This window comes from Strix uralensis, chromosome 10 (genome assembly GCF_047716275.1).
Source record: "Strix uralensis isolate ZFMK-TIS-50842 chromosome 10, bStrUra1, whole genome shotgun sequence".
NCBI lineage: Eukaryota > Metazoa > Chordata > Aves > Strigiformes > Strigidae > Strix > Strix uralensis.
Window position 1 is genome coordinate 20,625,758 of NC_133981.1, and position 23,832 is coordinate 20,649,589.

Here is a 23,832-nt window from a genome sequence, read left to right on the forward strand (position 1 = left end):
CTCCAGCCAGGACCTGGATGCAGGTACTGAAAATGAGAGCACTTACCCTTCAGAGTCTTCTTAAGATGAGACAGGAGACCTCCAAGTCGCTGAAGGTCAAAATAATCCACCTTCCCATTATAGAAGAGTTGAGGAGGGACATACGCTTCTAAAGCAGAGAAGGAAGTTTGTTTTTTCCACGAGTCCCATGCACAGGATCCAAGCAGACATGTAAGCCCTCCTAAGACAGACCCCAGGGCCCATCCTGGACTAACATTTAATGACAGACCCCAGGGTCCAGTCTAGCAATTTAGTGACAACTCTTGTCATAAAAACACAAGCCATTAAGGCAGAGGTGATTTCCACAATTATGCATTAGATCCACGCAGAAACAGGAGCAACCGATGGCCATCAACAACAAACCTCCCAGCACTTCCACCCTCCCAGCCACAGTCACTGGGGGAAAACTCGTCAGCTCTCCACTTGGCTACTCCAGCTCTGTCACTTAGTCCCACAGGGATCATAAGGCACTTACTAAGTCTAGAGAAAGGGTCAGCCTAAAGTAAGAAAAGTGTCAAGCAGATCATGGCAGGTCAGGCAAGGCAGGGTTTGAGGGTGGGACTGACTTGGTTTCCCTTTTATCCCACAGTCTGGGAAACCACAAAACCAGACACCTATCTTCCCCTAAACTTTGAGTATGGGATCTGAGCTGCTCTTCCACAGATCCATAATCAATACTGGACTCTGCTCCAGAGCATACAGGGGGAACTAGCAAACAGTACAGGTGCCTTTTTGCAAGTCCCAGGTCTGGATGTTAACTGGTATAGAGCCGCACACAGGAATTTCCCAGGGTGACTGGGAACTACAGACACAGAGTGACAGAAGGCTCAAGCACCATGAGAAACACAAAATTTCCAGCATCCTGGAGAGCACTGCCAAGAGACAAACCTTGTCCTAACCACAGAAATGCCTTCAAAGCTTCTCCTCCAGGCCTTACCTTCACTGCTCAGTGCAGCAGGGGTCTTTGCCTTGTGGCCATCCCAGAAGAAACGCAGGGCAGCGATAAGCCGGTGCAGGAAGCACACCATGTACTCTGGTGGGCACAACACAGTCAAGTTCTAGGGCAAGAATGAGAGTTCAGCCATCAGGGCAGGTGTGAAAGTGCATCTTAGTCCCAGCAGCCACACAGAGCAGGAGGAAACTTTGTGTTCTCAGTCTTGCAAGCATCTCTAGCTTCCAGCACTAGAGAGGTGCAGGTGCAGAAAGGGTTTACTGCAACAGCAGATGCCTACCTCCTAAAGGTGCAGGCCAACACCTGACCCAGGGCCAGAGGAACAGTCCTCACCTGGGCAGTGAAGAGGGTGTCCAAGCCAGCAGGCCAGCTGTGGCAGAGCACTCCACAGCCATGCTCCCCCAGAGGTTTTAGGAGGACATTCAGCTCCCACCTAAGGCTGTTTTCCAAGGACCGCTCTCCTATAAACCACTGCATAGGAGGTGGATAAGATGCCTGGTTTCTAGCCTCAGATCTTTTCCCTCCTGCTCACTCCCCGCCATATCTAGACCTCACTTCATCAACTGCTAGAAGGAGCCCAGCAAAAAGGGCAGAGCTGCAAGCCTGAAGGTGACAGAGAGCTCTCTGTAAGGCTTGTGGGAAGGCTGGCCCTCTGACTTACCCCTCTGTTGCTAGCGTTTTCCTGAAGAAACTTGCGGAATTTGTTTAGGAAGATGTATCTGGAGGCTTCCCCCTAGCAGGAGGAAAAGCAGGTGGTAAATCTATGCCTTACAAGTCCTGTGATGTGGAGATACTGTAGCAAAAGATCCACAGAGCACTTACCCCTCCTCTGTCCTTGTTGTTCAGCAGCAGCTTCAGAATCTGAACCTGGAGACCTTCCACCACTAAAATGGGGACACACGTCTGCCATCAGAAAACAAGCACGGGAGAGCAACTACTCATATTAACCCCAACTGCAGTGCCCTGTCCGCAGGACAAAGGCTACCTCCTCAGCAGAGGGGGCCCAGGAAGAACTGGTGCCAGCAGAAAGCCAATCCCATCACGGAGAATTTTCTCCTCTGCCACCTAGCAATAAACTCATCCACAGCTGATAAACAATGCCCCTAAAGGGGGGTTTCGGTTTGCTCGTGCCCCATAGTGGGATGCTGCAGGTCTGTGCAGAGGGGTCCCAGAACTCATAACCCTCCACCAGATAACAGCATGGCTGGGCCCTGCCTCTGCAGAACAGCCTGGCCTGGCAGGAACACAGCTGGACTTCAGATCGTGAAAGGGATTTGGAGACAGCTCCAGGGTTGGTCCCCCTGGCTGCACAGAAGATACAGGATCTTGGCAAGTTCCCTCCTTCCTCACAGACCTTCAATGCGTTTCTTGAGCCGCTGGCAGCCTCTTTCATATGCCCGCCGCCTCAGTCTCTCCTCAGCACTCTCCTCCTTCACCTCCTTACTCTCCTTGCCCTGGTTGGGGAACAGACACTGATCAGTAGGAGATCACTGCACGGGGAAAACGTCTTGCCAAATGGAGAGCAGAAACTCCCTGAAACAACATGCCAGTGTATGACTGCAGCTGGAAGAACACCGAAACAGGCCTTCTTTGGCCTTGTAACAAAGGCAGGAGATCTTTTGAGGGCACCCAAGTCAACCTGTAATTCCTTAGACGCTGCAAAGTTCCCTTCCAAATCTGTTGTCATTGAAAACTGTCCCCATGCCCTGTCCTGAGCAACACACCCCAGACGTTCCCTCTAAGGAGACAATACAGATGACAGGGCAATGGAGAGGCTACAGCTCTCACACAGCTCTGCAGGGCCCACCAGCACTAATGCAGCTGGAAACATGGGCCATCCAATTTCCTCAGCCAGAAAATGATGGGGACAGCAGACCACAAAATTTCTTCAGTCTCGTTAGTGGATGTGCCCTTACTCACCTCCTTGGTGAAGCGGTTTGGCCACCACGTGGTGGGAATGAGCTCCTGCAAACCAGCCTCCTCCACACGCAGCGGGCTCTTAATGTAGAAGAACACAACTGAACGGAGCACATCGAAGCTGTGGCCAAGTTAAAGCAAGCACAGAAGCTATGTCGGGAGAAGGTACAGGGCATTCCAGAGTTGTAGTGAGAGACCCCTTTCCAAACAGCCACTCAAAGCTCTGAAAGATCCAGAGCCCCCTTTTCCTGGGAGAAGCCCCACACAGTTATCACGGCAGCTACCCAAATGCTAACATGGCAGCTGGACTGCTCTGGAAGTGGTTTTGCTCTAGGGACATTAGAGAGCTCAGTCAGGTAGAAAGTAAGTCCTCTGTGTTAGTAGGATGTGAACTATACGACACTACTTCCCATTCTCAAAGAAGGACTTTGTAGAGAACGGTGTCAGGCGACAGAGGAGACACGTGAAATTAGAAATGACCTCTCAAAGATAGGGTGGCTTCTGCCTCCCAGAACCTGCAGATCCTTGAAGTCTCCTTGGCTGCATTATTGAGGGCAGGGATAACTGATACTAGAGGAGGCACAAAGGATACAGAACATTGCTGAGTAGGTATTTCCTGGATTTCTCATGCTTCAGGACTGCAATGGTGAGCCGGAGGTAGTGAATCTAGGGAAACAGGAGAAGCAAAAGTGACTCCATCTACAGAAGAGGATATGACTCTCCAATAGGTACAATGTGACAGAACTGCCATCTCTGGATCAAACAACTGCAAAACCCAAAACATCGTGTACCTTGGACAAGGGGACGTAACAGAAACTGGCTAGTCACAGATTCCTGGGGATTCAGAAGTGCAACTCACTTGTAATCCCAGGTCTGGAATGATGGGGGAGAACCTGTAAGCCCGCAGCAGGGACATCAGTAGCTGCTTGAGGCACTCATGCACTTCATACTCCTGAGAAAATAAGAAACACATTGAACAGCAATAGCACAGAGTCAGGAACATCTATAGTTCCCAGAGTGTGACCTTGGAAGGAAGCATTCATTTCTGAACTGAAAAAGCAGGTGCTCTGAACCCCCCATGTTTGTCCATCTGACTCCACAGGAGAGAGTCCACACAGAAGTTGGTGCCATTGTTTTGCCACAGGGAAACAAGTTTCTGCACTAGTAAAACCAACCTGAAAGTCATCTACAGAAAGCCAAAGTCCTGGGTCCTATTTAGTTGGTCTGAGCCACCCATCCTCATATCCCCTGCACCTACCCAACACAGTGTTGGCAGAACCAGCCCAGAAAGGAAAGAAGCTACTCTTGTGTAAATGTGATGATGGAAGAGTTCTCTTCTTGAGTCCAACTCATAGCAGGATGAGAGCCAACTCTTCTACAAACACAGCAGCCCTACCAGGGTGTTCAGCTTCACTTCCAAAATTATGGGCCTGAGGGGGTCATGGCATTATTAAATTAAACTTTTCATGACAGCTGGCTGGGTCAGTGCCCCTGTGCTGTCTCCAAGCAGATCCCCAGCAGTGATCGGCTATGTGTAACCACCCCAGCGCTCTTGCAGCACCAGCTTCCTGGTGGCTAGCAAAGGCTGCCTCAAACTAGTGTCCCAGGAAGGAGTGACCTCATCCAGCTTGGACAGGAAGGGGCACGAAAAGTTGGAGGAGGTTTTTCCCCATCAGTGCTGGGGGTGGTGAGAGTGCAGTGCCCATTTCCACCCCAGTCCTGCACACTTTCATCGACTGCTTGCAGCACATGGCGGCATTTAAGACTTCCACAGTCACATAAGCATTAACAACATCCAAGAGACCAACTCATTTGTTACTGATAAGTTGATGTTCCCAGAAGCAGGAGGTTATTCAGCATCACCAGTTCCTTTAGCAGTGGGAGAAGCTTAGAAATGCCTTGTTAGCTCATTGCCAGTGTCACCGTTACCAATTACTCTGCTTTAACCCTCATTCCCTGGGTGTGAAGCAGCAGCCAGATGAGCTAGGTAAGAGGGTGGTCTACCACAAAAAAAGTGATCTTGTCACCAGGAAGAGAAAGAAGCTGATCACTACCAGCATTATCTAGGGAAGGCTCCTGTCCTCAGCACCTCCCAGGGTCTCCCTGTGATCCCTGGGAGGAACCAGCACCCAAGCAACTCACCTCCATAAGAAGCCACATGAGATCCAGCAGCTGCTGAATAAGGGGATGGGCCTCCACTGCCCCTCCTCGCTCAAGGATGCTCAACAGGAAGGTCATGAGCACATCTTCCACCAGGTACACCTTGCACTGCAGACAGAGAGCCAGGTCAACAGTCTTCCAAGGCACAGTCACTTCCCAACAAAAGCTGAGGTTCACCTCCCCTTGCAAGCACAATACCAGGCACCTGCAGAAGCTTGCAATGGGCAGGAAAAACTCACCATAAGAGGCGAGAAATAATTGAAGATGTGGGCTAATGTAATCAACACTGTGGGTTCTCCCTGCAGCTGCCACATGGATGTGTCCTTCTCCACCAGCTTCCCCTCCTGCAATGACAAACCCAGAAAAACACATGGCTTGGATCCAGCCCAATCCACCCATACACCAATCACTGAATGACCCGGAGGCCTGCAGCAGCCACTGTTTGCTGTTCCACAACTGATTGCAGTAAAAACCTTGAACATGGGAATTTAGGATGGCAAAGCAGCCAGGCCCACACCTCTGGAGAGGTGCCGTCCACATGGCAGTTACTATCAGCCACACACATGCACCTTGACAATGTTTTTCCAAAAGGGTTCAAGTGTACATGGTAATTTGTAAATGTGAATCCTTACAGAGGAGGCAAACTAGTAAAGCAGGCCTCCATTCAAGCCAAGACCATAGCAGATCGGGTTCCCTATGCTTTGGGCATAAACAGATCATCTCTCACCCTAGAGAAAAAATGGTTTCTAGGGAACAGCGCCACAGCCAAAAGAGTTCTCAAGGCAGACCTGCCAGAATGTCACATCACTGCACCAGGACATCAGTAAAATGTTTAGGATATGAACAAGCTTCTTTCAAGGCTGCAAAATCAAATCCAGCAGTTCTGACCCTTACAAACATCAACTCTTGCATACTGGGAATGAAACTTTATAGAACTGAGAACAATAAAGCCCAGCATGATTTAAATTAAGTCCTGGAACTATCAGGAATCTATTTTGCAAGCCGAAGAGCTCCAGGGACATGCATGCCCCATGCAAAAGCATACAAGCATTTAGACTCTCAGATGTATGGAAACATCTGAGCTGCCAGCATGTGCTGAGAAGTGCAGAACCCCATTTCCCAGCATGGTGCCCTGCAGACCCACCCAGTGACGTTAGCCTACCGTCACATCTATTCCAATATGGATCACATTCTTCAAGTAGCCTAACAGCTTGCGAGCCTTCACTAGGTCTGCAACAGGAGGATCTTGCAAGGGGCGGTAACCTTCCACTGGATAAGTAGGCAAGTGTTAAGGTAAAATGCAATCTGATCCTTTCAGGACTTCTTTTGTTTGTGCAAGGAAAAGACTGTGTCTCTATTTTACTTTATACCCACGCATGCCTCAGTCACAGTTCAAACCACAGTGCCTTCTAAACGGACAATAAGCCACAAGCTCTTATCCCCACTTCCTTAATATTGCAAGCAGCAAGTTATTTCACACTTCTATTTCTATTTCTACTTCTGCTCTCAGTAGAAAGACCAACAGGAGCCCCCACTACAGCTATCAACAGGCACACCCAGGACTGCTGTGACAGGAGCTGCAGGCTTCAGCATTCGCACAGGAAGGCAGAAGGCAATGCTAACACCATGCCAGGAGGTCCCATGCAGCTGGGAGGTAGAGACCAGTGGCCAAGAGGCTCAGCAGTACAGCAGCATTACAAGTCACAATATATTGTGATTACAGTATCACAAGATAGTGAGATCTTTGCAAGATCTCAATGCATGGGAACAGGCAGCCCCCAGCTGCAGCAGTAGCTGCTGATTCAGAGCTGAAAGCAAATCTTATTTCAGAAACTTGTCGGGGACCAGCACTGATGTTTGTGTGCCCTGTAGTTCTGCTCCAGCTGAGGGGATATCTGGCTCTTCTCTCCTTGGCCCTGCTCTGTGCACAAGTGCCAACAGAAGAAAGTGAACTGCAGTTAGGTATGTATATTCTACAGCTTCCAAAGATGGTCTCAGGACAGGCTCTTCTCCCTTTAGATCTCCTCTTCCCACAGCTAAAGGATATCGGAGTGGACGGCTTCCAAAGTTAAACGCAACAGACTCTTTGAACGAGAGGCTGATGGCAGGGAAGTAAGCCATTCCAGCACCCCTCGTGATGTTATCAAAGGCGGTTCCCAGAGATATGCCATTCCTGAAAGAAAGACAACCCACAAGATTTTAGTCACAGTAGGAAGGTTTTGAGGTCAACTGGGCAATCCAGGTATCTGCATTCCCCTCCCAGCAACTTGCCAACATGAACACACCAGTCAGTCATGCCTCCTGTCACTCATAACGTGGCACACATGCAAACGTCACAGCTTTGCTGAGTAACAGCCATGGGAAGCACCCCCATTTCCATTCGATGGGCACAGCAAAACACTGGAGTCTGCACAACATGCAGAGCCCACTCGGCTTCAAGGGCAACCCAAATCCTTACGAGATCACTAACCAGCAGGACATTTTAAAGGCAGATGACATTTTTGGCCTCATCCACTTGATGTTGGTGGAAATAGAAGGATAATGCTCTCAATCTACTCTTCTCTAAAAGATGGCATGGAGCATCTAACAGCTCTTAATTCTGGCTGACTTGTCACAGGCTGTAGTTTAGGGCCAGGGAACAATTCTTATTCAGGCTGGCCTCTACTCAGGGAGTTGGAGGCTGGAGATTTATCAGCCTTTCCACAGCTCCCTGTGAATCCAGGACAGGCAAGGTCTACACTGACCACAAAAGCAATCAGTGTGGCTCAGCCAACTGTAGTATGAAGCATCGTGAGAGATGCCCTCCCCTCCAAAATCCTAGCAAACTTTACACAGACTTTGTAGCTTGAACATCTTTCTGCCAAATGCTCTCACCTGAACTTGGGAGACTCAACAGCCCATTTAGATGGTTTCTGAACACAAAGCAAAAAAAAACAAAGGCTGGAACTACCAAAGAACTTAAAAGGGAGAGTGCAGAAATAGGGCTCAGCCACCTGCTGAGCAGTGAGGAAACCTTTATGTTACACACAGACATCAACAAATCAGCGAACTGGGCAAAGATGCTTACAAGCAGAAAGCAATGGTGCCCTCATCAAGGTCTATCAGACAGCTGACGATGTCTCCTGCTGCCCAAGACTGCAGTAAAGGGAGAGAAAAGGTTAAACATATATCCAGGGTGTTCCCACATCAGAAGAAAGACTGCAACCCAGCCAATCCCTCGTGATTCAGGGTTGAAGAAGAGAGAGTTCCTTCTCACAGCAGCTCACATCGCATTTTCAGACACTTCTGGAAGCTGCACGTAAGCCACTGATTTGGATCTTTTTTCCCCTCCAGCACTAGGAACATGCACAGGATCAAACGTGCATTTATTCCAACACTGCATTATCCTCTGACGTGCTACTGAGAGCCAGAGCCTTCCAGAGACCAACAGCAGCTCTATGCTGGGAATCGGTCTGCTAGGGCTGCTAAACAAAGCACCCGCATAGCACCCCTAAAGCACAAACAATTGCTGATACACAGCCTCCCCAAGAGCAGACTGAAGCAGTGAAGACAGCTTGAGGGCATTTCACGAGGCCCAGCAGAATCCAGCGAGCAGAAGGAGCCACCTGCTTTCTTCTCCTTACTCTACATCCCATTCCTGGGAGGACAGCTACTCACTTTGCCATAGTTGGTAGTAGTCACGTTCCACTTGCGCACCCTGTTTCCATCATATGCATATGAATCTGGCGTATCTCCAACTCCTTCCTGCACCAAAGTATAAAAGAGGAGACTCAGACCAGATCAAGCATAGAGGATCCCTCTCACTGCAAGAGTGGCTTTAAGGGGGAGCCCAGCAGACAGGGAGAGCAGCTGACAGCACACATGCTCTGCCTGGGAAAAGCCTTCACTCTAGGAGTGAATCCAGTGGCCTGTGATCTTCGATTCAGAGAAATACACCACTCCTGACTCATTTTTTGGGTCAGAAGAAGAGTACTGGCATCACATCCTAGACTTCCAACTTCTGTCAAAGCAGCCCCCCAGGATGTCCACCACCTTCCCTCTCACACGTTGCAGAGTGGCAGGTTAGTGAAACTCTGCAGCTGACAGCCCTTCCCAGCATCAAACATCCCACCCAGTGCCTGAGAAGAGCTGGCCTGGGCCTGCCTCTCCTAGGCAAAAAAGCCCTGTAGTACCAGCTGCTGAGGGCCATCCCGAGAGATGGGCTGCCAGCACTGTAGACCCACACACTCTCTGGAGAAGAAGCCAGCTGAAAACCATAGCAGTGGCTACGTGCAGCAAGAGCACAGCAACACACCCAGCATGCAAGGCTTTCACACCTTGCACCATTCTGTGAACACAGACCAGAGTCTAGTAAATATATTTAAAACAGAAGACCTGGTGTTTCTAGTGTGTGTGTGCTGGGGACAAAATGCCAGCGAACAAGAGCACAGCACCAATGCAATGCTCCACACTGACCTAAAAAGCACGGAACACAGGGCAGCCCTGTGCCATGTGCAGCAGTTACACTACCTCCTGATTAAATCTGCAGTTGAGAGTACACCAGCCAATCTGCATGAGTCCCTGGGAGGATATGAGCACCTCGTAAATCCATTTCCCTGAACAAAAAAGAGATGCCACACAGTAAATTCCTGTCACCTGGCTCATTGCTAGAGAAGCAGAACCTGAGACTGCTCCCACAGAAAAGAATGTGGCACACAAAGGAGCTTTGGGACAGCCCCAGCATTCCCTTCCCACCTCTTCATGCCAACATCACACAATACTCCATCCTTCTGACTTCCTGGAAAAGCCAGTGGATGAACTGGGGAAGAAGGGGCTCAATATCTAGAACTGCAGCATATTCAAGAGCTTTCTAGTTGCGTAATCCTTCACACACTCTTCCCGGGGTCTTTTCTCAAAGCATCGCCTGCTTTTCTCCTTACCTTTATACACACAGGTCGTGGCCCTGATGGAGCCAAAGTTACTGTGGCCAATCACCTGGACCAACAAACAAAAGATATTTTAAAGTCAGACAAAAGACAGTTTTGCTCAGCCCTACCCATTCCCTCCGTCCTAGCCCTCAAAACCAAAGTGACATGGAGAGCTATTCACAAGCATAGTGTAGAGAAGAGACAGGACATCCTCCCCATCCCAGCAGCTGTACTTGGAGCTGACAGGCCCTGGGGAACCATCCAGGTTCTCCCCACAACTCTGTACTTTATGAACCCCAGTGAAGCATGCAGCATGGCAGCAGTACAAGGGCAACATGGTGACAGACACATTCCCAGTGAATTGTGACAGGTATACAAAAGTGACTATTATATAGGAAAGACATCTGAATCCTGGACAAGTTAGAACAAAATTATAGATTCAGGGTGTCCAGATAAAAGCCCAGGACTAGCAGGTAACATGCTGCCCAGAAACTGAACCCTGTTAACTCCTGACTCTCCCAATCTCTGAACAGACCATGAAGAAGAGATGAAGGTAGCAACAAGGAATTCACAGGCAAGTCAGTCTGATCCAATATGAGGGTAAGTTCTAGGTACAGCCAAGGTAAGATACAGCAGGTGGGTAATGGCAAAGGGGAGACCAGGGTAGCCTCCTCTGGTAGAGGTAAAAAAGGATACACAAAGGAGGGAATGAGTACAGGAGCATGGGACGTGTGTGCACAGTGAAAGGCTGAAAGGAGTGCAGAAAGTAGGAAAAGATTAAATTCCAGTGGATTCTTTCAGCTGATTTTCTGCATGAGGAATATCAGCTAAGGAGCAAGCAGGGAGCTAGTGGAAACAAAGGAGAAAGAAAAGCCTCAGCTTCAGCCTCTTGCCACCATTAAAGAAGACCAGAAGGAAGGAAGGAAGAGGCAGTCTGCTGGAGGGAGGGACAGGAAAGCTGGCTGCTGGCCTCTCCTCTGCTTAGCCAAGCTCTTCAGTGAGCCCCTGGGTCAGGGTGATCCTTTCACTTCCTCACAGCTCTACTCAGAGCTTGCTGAGACTTAGGGGTACTGCTAGATCTTTTCCCAGGAGAGCTCATTTCCTCCAGGATCCTGCAGCTTTCTGGGTAGACTCCGTTTACAACACGCTACAAAGCCAGTGACAGGGATCTGTTATGAAGAACAAACCAAGAAGCCCAGAGTGCTTTTAGTCCCAGGACACCATTTTGTGCTGCACCCAGCATCACACTCACCCCAAGTAAGTCATCATCAACCAGCAGGAGCCCCTCAAAACCGCTTGTGTGGTCCAACACCACAGTGGAGGGACCAAGTCGGCCCTCTACTACCTGATCTGAAACAAGAGTTGCAGAAAATCTGTTAGGGAAAGGTGTGCAGGATTTAACAGTACACCTGATGAGTGTCTCCAGCTAGACTACAACAGCACCTGGATTCTGCTACAGTGGAAGAAGACTAAAATAGTGTTACCCATGTTAGACCATGAGAACCTCAGGAAAGGCGACAGCAGTGAGATTTAAAAGGTTAAGTTTTCACAGCAACACACAAGGTCTTAGCTATGCACCATTCAGGTCATATGTTAAGTTTTCCACATTGCTTGAAAATTTTACTTTGGCAGAATTCAAACACCAAACTAAACTCTAAGCCAAATGTTTGGCCAACATATCACACTTTGATTGCAGCCAGCAAGAAAAATTCTTCTTTTTAGGAGAGGAGCCAGGTTGTATCCTGCCACATCCTGACTCATTCAGGGAAACAGACTCTAGCAAGAATACAGGCAACAGCCTGAGGCCCAAACTGAATACCCACAGTGGAGACCAACATGTGAAAACTGTCAACGAGCCTCTGCACTTCCCACTGAGGATAGCACCGCACACTGCTGGTCACTGCAATGGCTCTGCATATCATTATCAGTGCTTTAAAATTGCTTTTCCAGGCATTTTCACACAGAAATATGCCGCCTCCATCTGCAAGCAGACCTGCTCCAGGGCTCTCTGATGAGCCCCTCACAGGCAAGATTTGAAGGTAGAATAAATTAGAGCACAGGGGGCAAAACAACACTCACTCAGGGAACTATCTTTCATGCTATAACTTGTCCTCCCAATTAAGCAGCACAAGCAGAAGCACAAACTGGACAGACATTCAGTGTCTCCTACCTCGACTGTCTTCAGAGCCACTCTCCTCTGCTAGCAACCGGTCAAGGTGTTCCTGCAGGTTCTGGAACGTCAGGTGCTTTCTAGGAAATAAACACGCACAGGAGCAATTCAGAAAACTCTATCTCCGAGTCTTAAAGAGTTTCAGCCCAGACACACGTGTCCACACAGTCCTGCACTGTGAGACATGAACCAGGAATTTCTGTCTATCTGTGTTTCTTGTCATGAATCTGAGGATTTTTCTGCCTAGTGTGTTGGGGCAATGACTGAACCAAGGACCAAAAATAGCGTGAACAAGGGATCTTAAAGCCTTCAGTCTGCTCAGGAGTATTTTGTGGCAGTAAGAAAACTATACTGTGGTACAGTGGCAGTAAGAAACCAGCTGTACTACCAAGAACTGTGGACCACGACTTTGCTGCAGTCAGCATCATACAAACATGGCAAAAGTCAGGATTTGTTTTCTTCCCCCAAGTATTTTGTAATACAAAAGAAAAGAGAAGACCACACCAGCAGTTTCAGACAAAGGTCAGGCCAGCCCAGCATCCTCTCTCTGACAACAGCCAAAACCATTTTGTTTTCATACTGAGGAGAAGTCTCTCATGCGCTCCCTTTGGGCCACTATTTTAGAGAACTTTCTCATACTGCCCTCCCCCAGTTCTCTTTCTTCAAGGCTAGTTTACTTAGCTGTTTCTTGTACAAGAGCCATTCCAGATAACTGACTTGTTCTTACCCTTTCTCAAAACCTCTGCAGCTCTAAAACACCCTTTTGGAGTTGGTGAGACCAGAACCACATGACACTCGGAATGAGGGTAAACCACAAATTTATTCAGTGGCTTAATGATCTTCCTTATCCTACATCCCTTTCCTAACTTCTTACTTTCTTTTTCTGACTTAGTATTCCTACCCCAATCTCATTCCTACACAGTAAAGATCAGCCCAGGGCCCACAATTTTGTGCAGAACATTGAGGCTGTTCCCCTTTCAATACTTTTATCACCTTTCATTTCCCTGCACTAAGTTTCATAGACCATTTCACCATCCAGTCACTACGACAGCCACCTTACCTTTACATTGCTTTAAATAGCTTTGTAACAGCAGCAAACTTTCCCACCTCATGCTCTCTCTCCCTTTCCAAGTCTCCTAAGGATACACAGAACAACACAGGACACGTTGCAGATCTTTGAGGGACCCCAGCAGGGCCTCCTTTTACTGTGAGAGTTGCTAGTTGCTCCTATCCCTGCTTCAGATTTCCAAAGCCATCTGTGGAACAATTTCCCACTTCTCAGGACTAGGGGTTTCCCTAAGACTGTGGTGAAAGACCTCTTGAAAGCCTGATGGATGTGAAGATGCACAGAAGTGGAATCAAGAAATCGGTTTTGCTTGGCATGAGAGAAGGTGGCTTCAGCAAAGCAGTTCAAACAGCAGCTAGCATGGAGGAGGAGTTCCAGAAGGAGGTTAGAAGAGCATGAGACAGCCAGAAAGATGTCTGCAGTGAGTTCCTCTATGAGGAATTCAGGCCTCTGAAGACAAGATGTCATACCATAAAGTTGCTTTCATACAGCAAATGTTATTTTCAAGACCTATTTGACTGCTACTGGGCTTTCTACCAAATAGCCAAGTTAAAGGAAAAGGGTGGAAGGCAGGGAAGAAAGAAAGAGACAGACCAGTCCAACAAACTATCAGTTCTCTGCTTTCAAGTCATTAATCACCAGGCAAAGAAATTAGAAATACTGAAAACCAAAATGCTCAGCCAGATGGAATATTCCAAGGCACACTGGCAGGAGAGCTCGTGGCAAAGTAACATGACCCACTTTGCCTCCCCCCCTCCACCATAACTCTAGCTCACCAAGAGCAGAGAGGGCCAAGAGCTATTTTTAGCAGCTCTGAGCTCACATTTGAGCTGGCAGTACTAAGTATAGCCCATGGAATGTGACCCCAGCCACTCTGCAGCACCACCAATCTGCAGAAGCTACACGCCTGCCTCACTCTACCACACTTGTACCTGCCCTGAACCTGTCTGACTTGCCTCTGGCAAAAGAGCTAAGTGCAAGGGAAATTCTTCTCATCCAAAGCTACAAGTTTCTGGGCTACAAGGTGAAGGAGAACTGAAAACAAATAGAAGAAAACAGACAATGAACAGGAATTTTGTGTTTCTTCTCCTTTGGTGACTCCTAATAATAAAAGTACTGACAGTTCCACAGCCTGAGAAACGTATGGCATTCCATATATCAGTAATAGCCTTGCCTTTAGTTTACAGGGCACTGATGACCTATTTTTCTTTCCTGTACTTAAAACCTGTGTATTTTGCACTTCCTTACAAGTAAAGAGGGAACAGGAACAATAAGGTGAACGCCTACTTGCTTATCTATTTCAGAAATATTGCCTAGTGATTTTGTATATGGCGTTTTTAATGTAAAAAATTCTGAAGAATCCTTCTCAGCAAGCCCTGCAATTTAAAAAAGCCATTAAAGGACAAGATCTACGAGTTAAGAGTAATTTCTATAACATGGTGCTGCTGTGCTTTTAACAAAGATCACTGTGTGGCACTAAAAGATCTTTCCTTTCACCGCAGTGCTGTATATCTGGGGACTGATACAGCATCGTTTGCCATCTAGTGAATGAGAAGAAGTCTGATACCTGTAAGCAGCTGCAGGCTGGTTCCCATCAGCATTGGTAAAGACCCGATGCAGATAATCATTCAGCAGCCTGCTGTTCACAATCCCTTGTGAAAAACAGAAAGGAATAAGCTTAAGGAGTCAGGAGGTAAAGTCAAACATTAATTTCATGTACAAGCAAGAAACTGGTAACTATGGGAAAATGATGTTCAGGTTTGCAGATCAACACAGTGGAAAACGCAGCTTCAAGAAGCCATTCATCATCTTACTGTCTTCACTAGCAGCCCTAGAGTCCAGCACTACGGGGTGCATCTCCACAACAAGGGCTCTTTCCAATCTGAGCTGCTTGACGATAGCAAATGGGAGGCTATAAATTGGTCCCCACAGCTGGAACTACATCCTCAGGAATCCTGCTGCGCTACTTCCAGATAAAGTAACTTCAAAAGCTAGAAGTGGGAATTCAATTTCATTTCCAAAAAACAAAAATAAAAATCTTACCCCTATTGCAATTCCCGATGTCCTATTCATACCTGGGACATTTTAAGTACCTACATCTCCTAACTGCACTAGAAGATGTTGACATAGAAAGGCTTGCAAATGCAGCTCATCTCATCTAACCCACAGCCCTCTTTAATGATGTATGCCTCACTTTAGCTTTCATTGTGCAAAACAATCCCTTGTGTCACATTGATGCAGCATGTTTTATTTCTGGGTGCAAGAGTGCCCTCAAATGCTAGATTTGGGGTCTCATAAGCACCCTTCTGCTGGATTGGCGAGTCCAAGAGAAAACAGACTGTCCGGCAGGTACCAAAATTTCCCAGAAAATTATTAATCTGAGAATTTGACAAACTGTTAATCCTGAAAGAGGAATACCCTGAATCAGATGGGACAAAGGCAGGCAACATAACATTCTCCAGCCTCATAAGGAAGGGCTGTGTGATGAAGTCTCATCTCAGTTCAGGGATTTACTCAGTTTCAGCCCCACCACACCTTACATCAGCAAGGTAACTGCAACTGGAAGGCAGCTAATCTCAAGTGAGGCAAGGGGTGCTCACCCCATCCACAGTGGTCCTGCTTTCACATGGCACGTACAGGCCCATACCTGTGACCTTGGACTTCTCTGGCTCAGTGCTCAGCCTGTAGTTCTTCCTCGAGAAAGCAGTCCCAGCACCTCTCGACGTCATTCTTCACAGGCACCACTTCCAGAGTGGACATAAGACAGACAGATGCCTAGAACAGAGCTTGCTGGGGAGGATGCTGCCTTTAGATTTCTTCCTTTCTTGGAGATTGATGTACCTGGATTGAACAAGAGGGATAAGCAAAAAATAGCCAGAGTCCTTGCACTAACAACTTCATACAGGAGCCCAAAGTCAACTAACTGCCAACCCTGCTCTCCATCTGCCCAACAGCTCAGAATCTTCCCAAAGCAGACAAGGCATTACGCCACACTCCGGACAACCACACAGACCCCACTCCAACCAAAGGCACAGGCAGAACCAAGCCAGAAACACAGGCAACCTTTGCACCAAGTTTGAGCCAGAAGCACTGAGCCAGCACAGGGCTGCAGCTACCATCACTGCCAAATGCCACCAAAACTGGCAACCGCATCACACTTCTACTCATGTCCTGATGGGACACTTCTGCCTTTCTCTCCCACACTGTATTCTTTAAAATAGGAATATGCACCTGGTTAATCTTCTGTTTAACAGGTTATTAGATTACTCTATCTAAAACAGAGAGACTGGGAGAAGGAATGAGACAAATGCAGATGAACTGGACTACAAAACACTATCATTGACTACAAAGCAAAAGACCCCACTGACAGTTTTATAGGGACAAAAGCAGGCACAGGTAGAAGTATGCAGAAGTGTTCACAGGTGAAAACCTACCACAAGACTAAAGATTCATGACCCTTCCTGGTATCACGAGAATGCAAAGGATGCTATCAGAGCAGATCTGACATGTGCCAAGACAAAAAGAACAAATTCAGGTTGCTAGTTTCATCCAGCTTTAAAATGTTAGGTTACATCCCTCTCCTGTTTGATTGCCCTGATAGCTGACCATCACTGGGAGTCTCTCTTGTTCACTAGACAGCCATCTGACAAAACACTTTGTGACACACAGAGCAACAGGAAGATGCAACAGGAGCAAAGACTGTGGGAATTGCTTGCCAGCAATCTCATACTGAGCAGAAACTAAGGGGAACCCAAGAAAAGTTAGTGAACCTGCCAAGTGATGCAAGTGCCACGGCAATTCCAGTGGCAGAAGATCACTTGAGCTTCAGCTAGACTCAGGAAAGGATTTCCTAAAGCCTCTTTCCTCAGGGCCACCCCAGCATCCAGCAGTGGAGCAGCACGGCCCAGCGTCCCTCCTGCAGCACTGCCAAGTGAAACCGCAGGAACAAAGCAAAAACCAGCCTGGATCAATGGTTCTGAACAATCTGCATCAGAGACTCAAAACAAGGAATAAAACAATTAAACTATATACAGAAACACATCATTTACTACCAAAGCTGAGCAGATAGCACAACGTGTACTCTCTAAAAGTACTCTAAATCTGAGAGAGATGATTTCACCCCTGTCAGGAGAAGTTAAAAACACCTGAGGGTGGTGGGGAGTGCCCCCAGCTCTTCCCAAGGGGGGGCTGGCCTGGTACCCACACTGCTGGAACAGCCTGAATGCCCAGGTGAGGCGCCCAGCTTGCCCACACCGACACTGTATGAGGTGCACTGCTGGCACCGCTGCAGTGCCACGGCTTTTTTCGGTTGGAGCAGATGCTGCTTTCAACAGGTCAGAGAAAGGGCAGAGCAGGGGGACACACATCTGCCCCTCCACTGCTCCCAGGTGCGATTCACAAAACTGGTCCCAGCAAAAACACCCAGCTCTGAGCCTGGCCACGGGTTAAACTCCTTTCTCTGGGCAACGGCAAGAAGCTTCCAGCTGAAGGGCAGAATAAACAACACGGGAGCAGCCAGATTTTAAGCTGAGCCGACTGGAGGCAGGCGAGGAGGGCTGAGGAGCTGGGCCAGCAAACGCAGCTTTGTCCGGCAGCTCGGACCAAGCGCCCCCCCGCTCTCCCCAGGGCAGCGGGGATGAAGCCGGCAGGGAGACAGCCCGGCAGCCCAGGCCCCCGCGCCGCCCGGAAAACTGCTCGGCGTTAATCACAACCGTGGGGCTCTGCGACACCCCCAACCTGGCAGCACCCCCAAACCAGAAATACTGGGCAGCGCTGCTCAAATCCAGGAGCCGAGCCTAAAAACAGGCACATTCCACCGCCGGCAGCACCCCCGAAGCTGCCGGCATGCCCCAAGCCCAGCGACACCCCCAAACCGGGCAGCACTCCCTGCAGCCATAGACACCCCCCCCAAACCCGGCGGCACGCTCCATGCTCACAAACGCCCCCAAACGCGGGGCCGCCCGACACCTGCCCACAACACCCAGAGCCCAGGAGGCCCCGCCAGCCGCGGGAGCACCCCCCAATCGGGCGCCTCCCCCCCAAAACCGGGACGACGCTCCCCGAGACCGGCCGCAACCCCGAGACCCCCCTGCCCGGCCGCCAGCCGGCAGCAGCACGGTCAGCCCCCGGGCCGAGACCAGCGGGGGCCCCGCGCTGCTGGGGCCGGGCAGGGGGTAGCGCGGGGCGGCCCAGGCCCGGCAGCCGCCGCACTCACCACCGGCCCGGCCGCGCCACCGCCGCCACCGCCGCCGCGCTACGGCGAGCCGCGAGGGCCATGCCGGGCGGGCGGGCGCGGCCCGCGTTGCCGGGAGACGGGCGGCGGCGCCGGTCGGCCGTGCCGAGGAACCCGCGCCGCGGTCAGGCCGTGCCGAGCCAGACTGCCCTCCCGGGGGCAGGGACCCCTGTCCCGGGGTGGGGGTGAACTTCCCCCGGGGACACAGAACCGCCTGTCGGGCCAGCGAGGCCCGACACGCACGGCCATGCCGCTGGGCCTCCTGCCACCCGCTCCGAGGCGGCCGCCGCCGCACAGGGCTCGGTGCGACGTGCCGAGGCCGGGCCCGAGCCCTCGGCACCCGCGTAACCGGGGCGGCTGCTCCTGCAGCAAGAGCAGAGCCAAATGCCAGGTCCCGCGGCGCAGCCGTCGAGGGGGCACTGCTGGCCGAAAGGTGCTGTTCAGGCCGTGCAGCTCCAGGGCTCCAGCCCCGGCCAAGGGAAACCTCTGCTCCTGCCCCCGGCACCAGGAGCGCTGCCAGCGGGTCGGGGAAGGGGATCCTTCCTCTCTGCGCCGCCCCGCTGAGGCTGCATCTGCAGCCCCGACACTGGCTCTGGGCTCCCCGGTACAGGGGCAGAAGCCACCTTTGAGCCTGGCCTGGGCTCAGAGGCGGTGGGTGGCCGGGGCACAGCACAGGGCCTCAGGATGGCACCCAAATGTCGCAGGTGGCCCAACATCTTTCCCCTGAACTCCTTAGAGCTTTGATGTGCTGCCTCCAGAGCAAAAAGCAGCGGGACCGCAAGCTGGGGAGTCACGGCAGAAACGGCCTTTTCCATGGCAATAAAGTGCCTTTCAGAGTCAGCGTGAGCCTTTCCTTGGTGGGGTAGGAAAGTGCAAGTGGCTGTGGGGCAGCTTCGGAGGCGGTGGGTGGGAGCGTTGACCCGTTTGCGGGTCAAGAGGCTCTGCAGAGGGATCTGCACAGGCTGGGTGGATGGGCTGAGTTTTGTCAAGCACTGGAACAGGCTGCCCAGGGGAGTGTTGAGTCACCATCCCTGCAGGTATTCAAAGCACATGTAGCCGTGGCACTTAGGGACGTGCTTTAGTGGTGGACTTGGCAGCGTTACGTTAATGGTTGGGCTCGATGATCTCAAGGGTCTTTTCCAACCTAAATGATTCTATGATTCTCATTACCGTTCAATGTTTGCTTAATCACCATTCGATTACCATTTGCTTTTCATTCAATCATCGATTAATTACCACTCGACCATCGCTTAATCACTAATAAAAGCCTTCCAGTTAACCCCCCAATGATGACTTCTCTGAATAATTCACCTGCGACAGCCAGACAAAAACCAGATGGTGCCTGAGGCACAACCAGAGTAGGAAAAAAGGAATGCAAAGTCCAGTGTTGGAGAACCCAGGTGCCAAATTCAGTTCAGGGCCAAGAGAGAAACCTCTCACCCCCAGAAGCCCTTCTACGATACTAGCTGGCTGACACTGCTGAGAGGGACTAGAGGCTTCCCAGTGTCCTCGGCCATCCTCTTCTACCAGCCACCTTCCAAGCCGAAGAACTCTGCTGCTCGGGGTTTCCTTCTCACCACACTTGCCGAGATCTCGCTCGGCCTTCCGACGCCCGGGTGTTACAGAGCTCCGTGAGCTCGATGCTGACAGAGGTGAACGGTGCCAGGGAACAAGCCCCTGGGTTCAGAGCGGGGCTGTGCATGCCCCCAGCTCTTTGGGCAGCTCCACTGGAGCTCCAGTGCTGGGGAAGGGCCTCGGAGCACCCGTCGCAATCCCCCTGAAGAGCACAAGCTGTTCTGGCCATGTCCACACCTCGCGTCTTCCCAGTCACAGCAGTCAAGAACAGAAGGACAAAGTGCTGCCGCTGAGCTCTCTTTTGGACCCTCTCTACCTGCTTTCCTTCCTCGTTGCCTCTTTGTTGGCAGAAAAGTCCCTCAGGTCTCCCTGGTTCCCCTGCCTGCCTCCGAGAGGACAGCTGCTCCCTCCTGGAAGGAGTCGACTTTCACGCTGCATTAGGGCCTCTCAGGAAGGCCCTTAACACACACACCCTAAGACCACCGGTAGTTTGCCTGAAGAGCAGAGGGTTGTTCAAGTCTGCACAGTCACCAGGCAGGATTTCCTTCGCGCTTTGGTCTCCGTTATTCTTTCATTCGGCCTTCTAGCTCGCCGCCAACTTCCACAGAGCTGTTCAGCAGTGACTCTGCAGCCAAATCCTTTCTCTTCCCTGCACTAGAAAGGTACTTGCTGGTCTCCAAGGGGAGGGAAATCCTTTGGGATGACGCACATTGCCCAGGCCCCTGTTACCCTCCCAGAGAGCACATGTGATTTTTTGCCCTCAGGGGCGTATGAGGGGACTCAGGCCCTCAGTAACAGGTACTGCTCTGGCTCCCCTGAGCTCTGTGGAGTAAATTCCTTACCAGGTGTTTGCAAGCCCTACGCAAAAGGATTTCTTGGCTTATACTGCCAGAAGGAAGCCTTCAGCCTGGTACAGCCACAATCATGGGGGGCAGCAGGCCCTGGAACTGGGCAGCGGGAATGCCCTTTGGCTACCGTAGCAAGACAATCTGCAGCAATCTTCATATCAACTCCAGACGTGACACTGAGCAGAACTTGTAAAGAAACGTAGCTTTGCCACTTGTGTGAACTTCCCCCAGGGAATCTGAGCCGGCTGCGGGGCCAGTGAGGCCCGAAGCACACGGCCATGGCGCTGGGCAGCCGGCCAAGGCCAGCCCGCAAGGAGCTCCCTGGCAAGGTGCTGCCAATCCCTGGGGAGGAGACAACCCTCCGGGCCCAGCCCGTAATGCTGCCCCTCGAGAAAGGGAGGAGGAAGCCGACAAATGAGCATGGAATCTCCCGGAGCAGAGATGAACAGCCAACTTTATTGTGCCAGTGGAGGGGGATCAGGGCCAGCACACGGGGATGGCGCACGGCTGCTCCCGCGACAGTGTCTGGGCCAGCTGTAAGGATTTTGGGCTCGACGCTGCGAGCGGGAACCGGCTCATCTCCGCATGTGCCCAGTGGGGCTGGAGCGGCTGCTGCTCTCGAGAGCTGGAGAGCTGCAGGAAGACCTTGATGGCAGCTGGTTGGCGGTGCTGGGGCTGCTGCTCTCAGGTACCTGGGAGCCATGGGACGGCCCCAGTGCTGCCTGGCCGCCGCTGCTGCTCTCAGCACCTGGTGCTGGCGCGCAGCTCCTCTCCTGGCGCCTTCTGGGCCGGCTGTAGGGCTTTTGGGCCCGACGTTGCAACCGGGAGCGGCGTCGCATGTTGTCGGGCCCAGGTGGGCTGGAGCAGCTGCTGCCCCCAAGCACTGGGGAGCTGTGGGACGGCTCCGATGCTGCCTGGCTACCGGTGCTGGGGCTGCTGGTCTCTGGTGCTGGAGATCCAAGAGATTGCCTCGATGGGTGACCCCCAGCACGTCCTGGTGCCTGGGGTTGTTCCTCCCCTGGCGCAGGATGTGGTACTTCTCCTTGTTGAACCCCATGAGGTTCCTCCAGCCTGTTGAGGTCCCTCTGGATGGTGGGACGACCCTCTGGTGCATTAACCACTCCTCCCAGTTTGGTGTCATCTACCAACCTGCTGTGGGTGCACTCTTGCCCCATCGTCCCAATTGGTAGTGAAGGTGTGAAACGGTTCTGGCCCCAGCATGGACCTCTGGGGAACAGCACCAGTGACCATCTGGACCTTGTGCTGCTGATCGCCGCCCTCTGGACCTGGCTGTTGAGCCCATTTTCAGGCCATGCTGATGGGTCCTGACTATTGTCTTGTTGGGTACAAGCCCTGGGGGGCTTTGGCTTGCTTAAACCCAACCCTGCACCTTGGGCAGAGCCTGCATCTTCCTCCCGTCCCAGCTTCCATCTCTTGTACGTGTCCCTCTTGTCCTTGAGCTCAGTCAGGAGCTCTTTGCAGACCTTCGACCACCTCTCTTCGTCTCCTGCCTATCAGGATGGCTCGTTTGGCTTGGAGAAGATGATCACTGGAAATCAACCAGGTCTCCTGGGCCACACTTCTCTCCAGGGCTGTATCCCATGGAATTCTTCCAGGCAGGTTACTTAAGTGGCCTCAAGTTGCTCCAGGGAAGGTTTAGACTGGATATTAGGAATATTTCTTTCCAGAACGGGTTGTTGGGTGTTGGAATCGGCTACCCAGGGCAGTGGCAGAGTCTCCATCCCTTGAGGTGTTTAAGAGTCGGGTTGACACAGCGCTGAGGGATCTGGTGGAGTTGAGAACGATCAGTGTGAGGTTAATGGTTGGACTAGATGATCTTCAAGGTCTTTTCCAACCTAGAGGATTTTGTGATTCTGTGATTCTGTGATGCTGACTGTCTGGTGCTGGGGCAGCTGCTCTCGGGCACCGGGGTGCCGTGGGACTGTCCCAGTGCCGACTGGCTACTAGTGCTGGGGCCGGTGAGCTCCGAGAAGCCATTGGAGGCTGTAAGGGAAGGGGGAAGGTCAGGGGCATGGCCACCCAGGCCTCTCTGGCAGGAGAGGCCAGAGCGGTGCCCCCAGCCCTCCTGGAGCAGAGAGGCTCTGCCAAGCCCAGCCTGGGCACTGGCTGCCAGGCCTTGCCTGGGCCCTGGTCCCAGCCCAAGGGGCACCCACCCGGGTGCTTTGCCTCTTACCGGTGCCCAGGCCAGCACAGCTGTCGCACTCCCAGCTGGCCGTGCTGGTCCTCAACTGGGAGCAGCGTCTGTGAGTGCCCTCGGCAGCGCAGGAGCAGCACAGGAGCAGTTGCCAGGGCCTGGGGAAGCAAACGGGTTCATGGCTGTGAGGACAAAGTGACCGCAGCACGGGATTGTCCAGCACAGCTCTTGTTCTCAGTCCTTCCGCTTGGAGCTCTTGGCGAGAGAGAGATCCCGTGCAGAGCCCGGGGTGCCGCATGGGCAACTTACCCCTGTGCCTCTGCCTGCTCCCTGCCTCCTGGACACAGGCACTCACAGGCATCGCAGCGGCTGTGCCTCTCGCTGAGGTCATCATATGCGTGCGGGTCCTGCAATGGCAATCTGATGGAGAAAGGAAAATTGCTGTGTCCCTGCTGCCCTGGCAATAAGGCAGATGCAGAGCACCCCCGCTCTTCCCCCCCGGCCTGCCTTCCAGCTTGGTGAAGCTGAAGCCCAGGCTCACGGGACAGCGGAGGGCCAGGATCGCAGGGGAAGTCCCTGGCATGGCACAGCACTCCCAGCCTCCTGTCTGGTGAGCTGGGCAGGACACCAACCTGAAGGGGATGCGGATGCCCATGCTCAGCATTTCTGAAGAGAATGCATCCCTGTCTCTACAGAGTGGGCACCGGAAACAAGAAATGCCATCGCGCACAGCCTGTCCCTGCAGCAGAAACATAAGGAGCAGGAGTGAGGCCCTGGTGCTGCTGAGTGCCTGCCGTGCCCCAGGGGCGA

The 23,832-nt window shown here is 51.6% G+C and overlaps 1 protein-coding gene across 4 annotated transcripts in view; it reads right to left on the reverse strand.

The window, feature by feature from the left end:
* The window catches only part of RNF123 (ring finger protein 123), a 51,192-nt gene extending 32,655 nt beyond the window's left edge, over nucleotides 1-18,537 (reverse strand). The window contains exons 1-21 of one of the 4 annotated variants that reach the window (XM_074879648.1): nucleotides 18,427-18,537; nucleotides 15,859-16,052; nucleotides 14,779-14,863; nucleotides 12,146-12,225; nucleotides 11,228-11,325; nucleotides 9,988-10,042; nucleotides 9,578-9,663; nucleotides 8,726-8,812; nucleotides 8,136-8,203; nucleotides 7,116-7,241; nucleotides 6,231-6,345; nucleotides 5,308-5,412; nucleotides 5,051-5,176; nucleotides 3,768-3,860; nucleotides 3,501-3,574; nucleotides 2,912-3,029; nucleotides 2,346-2,445; nucleotides 1,814-1,875; nucleotides 1,653-1,724; nucleotides 977-1,097; nucleotides 47-148 (exon numbers count right to left, since the gene is read on the reverse strand). In XM_074879648.1, the coding sequence (XP_074735749.1) occupies nucleotides 47-148; nucleotides 977-1,097; nucleotides 1,653-1,724; nucleotides 1,814-1,875; nucleotides 2,346-2,445; nucleotides 2,912-3,029; nucleotides 3,501-3,574; nucleotides 3,768-3,860; nucleotides 5,051-5,176; nucleotides 5,308-5,412; nucleotides 6,231-6,345; nucleotides 7,116-7,241; nucleotides 8,136-8,203; nucleotides 8,726-8,812; nucleotides 9,578-9,663; nucleotides 9,988-10,042; nucleotides 11,228-11,325; nucleotides 12,146-12,225; nucleotides 14,779-14,863; nucleotides 15,859-15,940 (1,855 nt within the window). In that variant the 5' untranslated portion in view covers nucleotides 15,941-16,052; nucleotides 18,427-18,537. Of the gene's footprint in view, nucleotides 1-46; nucleotides 149-976; nucleotides 1,098-1,652; nucleotides 1,725-1,813; nucleotides 1,876-2,345; nucleotides 2,446-2,911; nucleotides 3,030-3,500; nucleotides 3,575-3,767; nucleotides 3,861-5,050; nucleotides 5,177-5,307; nucleotides 5,413-6,230; nucleotides 6,346-7,115; nucleotides 7,242-8,135; nucleotides 8,204-8,725; nucleotides 8,813-9,577; nucleotides 9,664-9,987; nucleotides 10,043-11,227; nucleotides 11,326-12,145; nucleotides 12,226-14,778; nucleotides 14,864-15,858; nucleotides 18,154-18,426 lie in introns of those variants that run through there. The other 3 variants (XM_074879649.1, XM_074879647.1, XM_074879646.1) reach the window with 3 other exon arrangements.
* Between the last annotated feature and the right edge of the window lie 5,295 nt (nucleotides 18,538-23,832).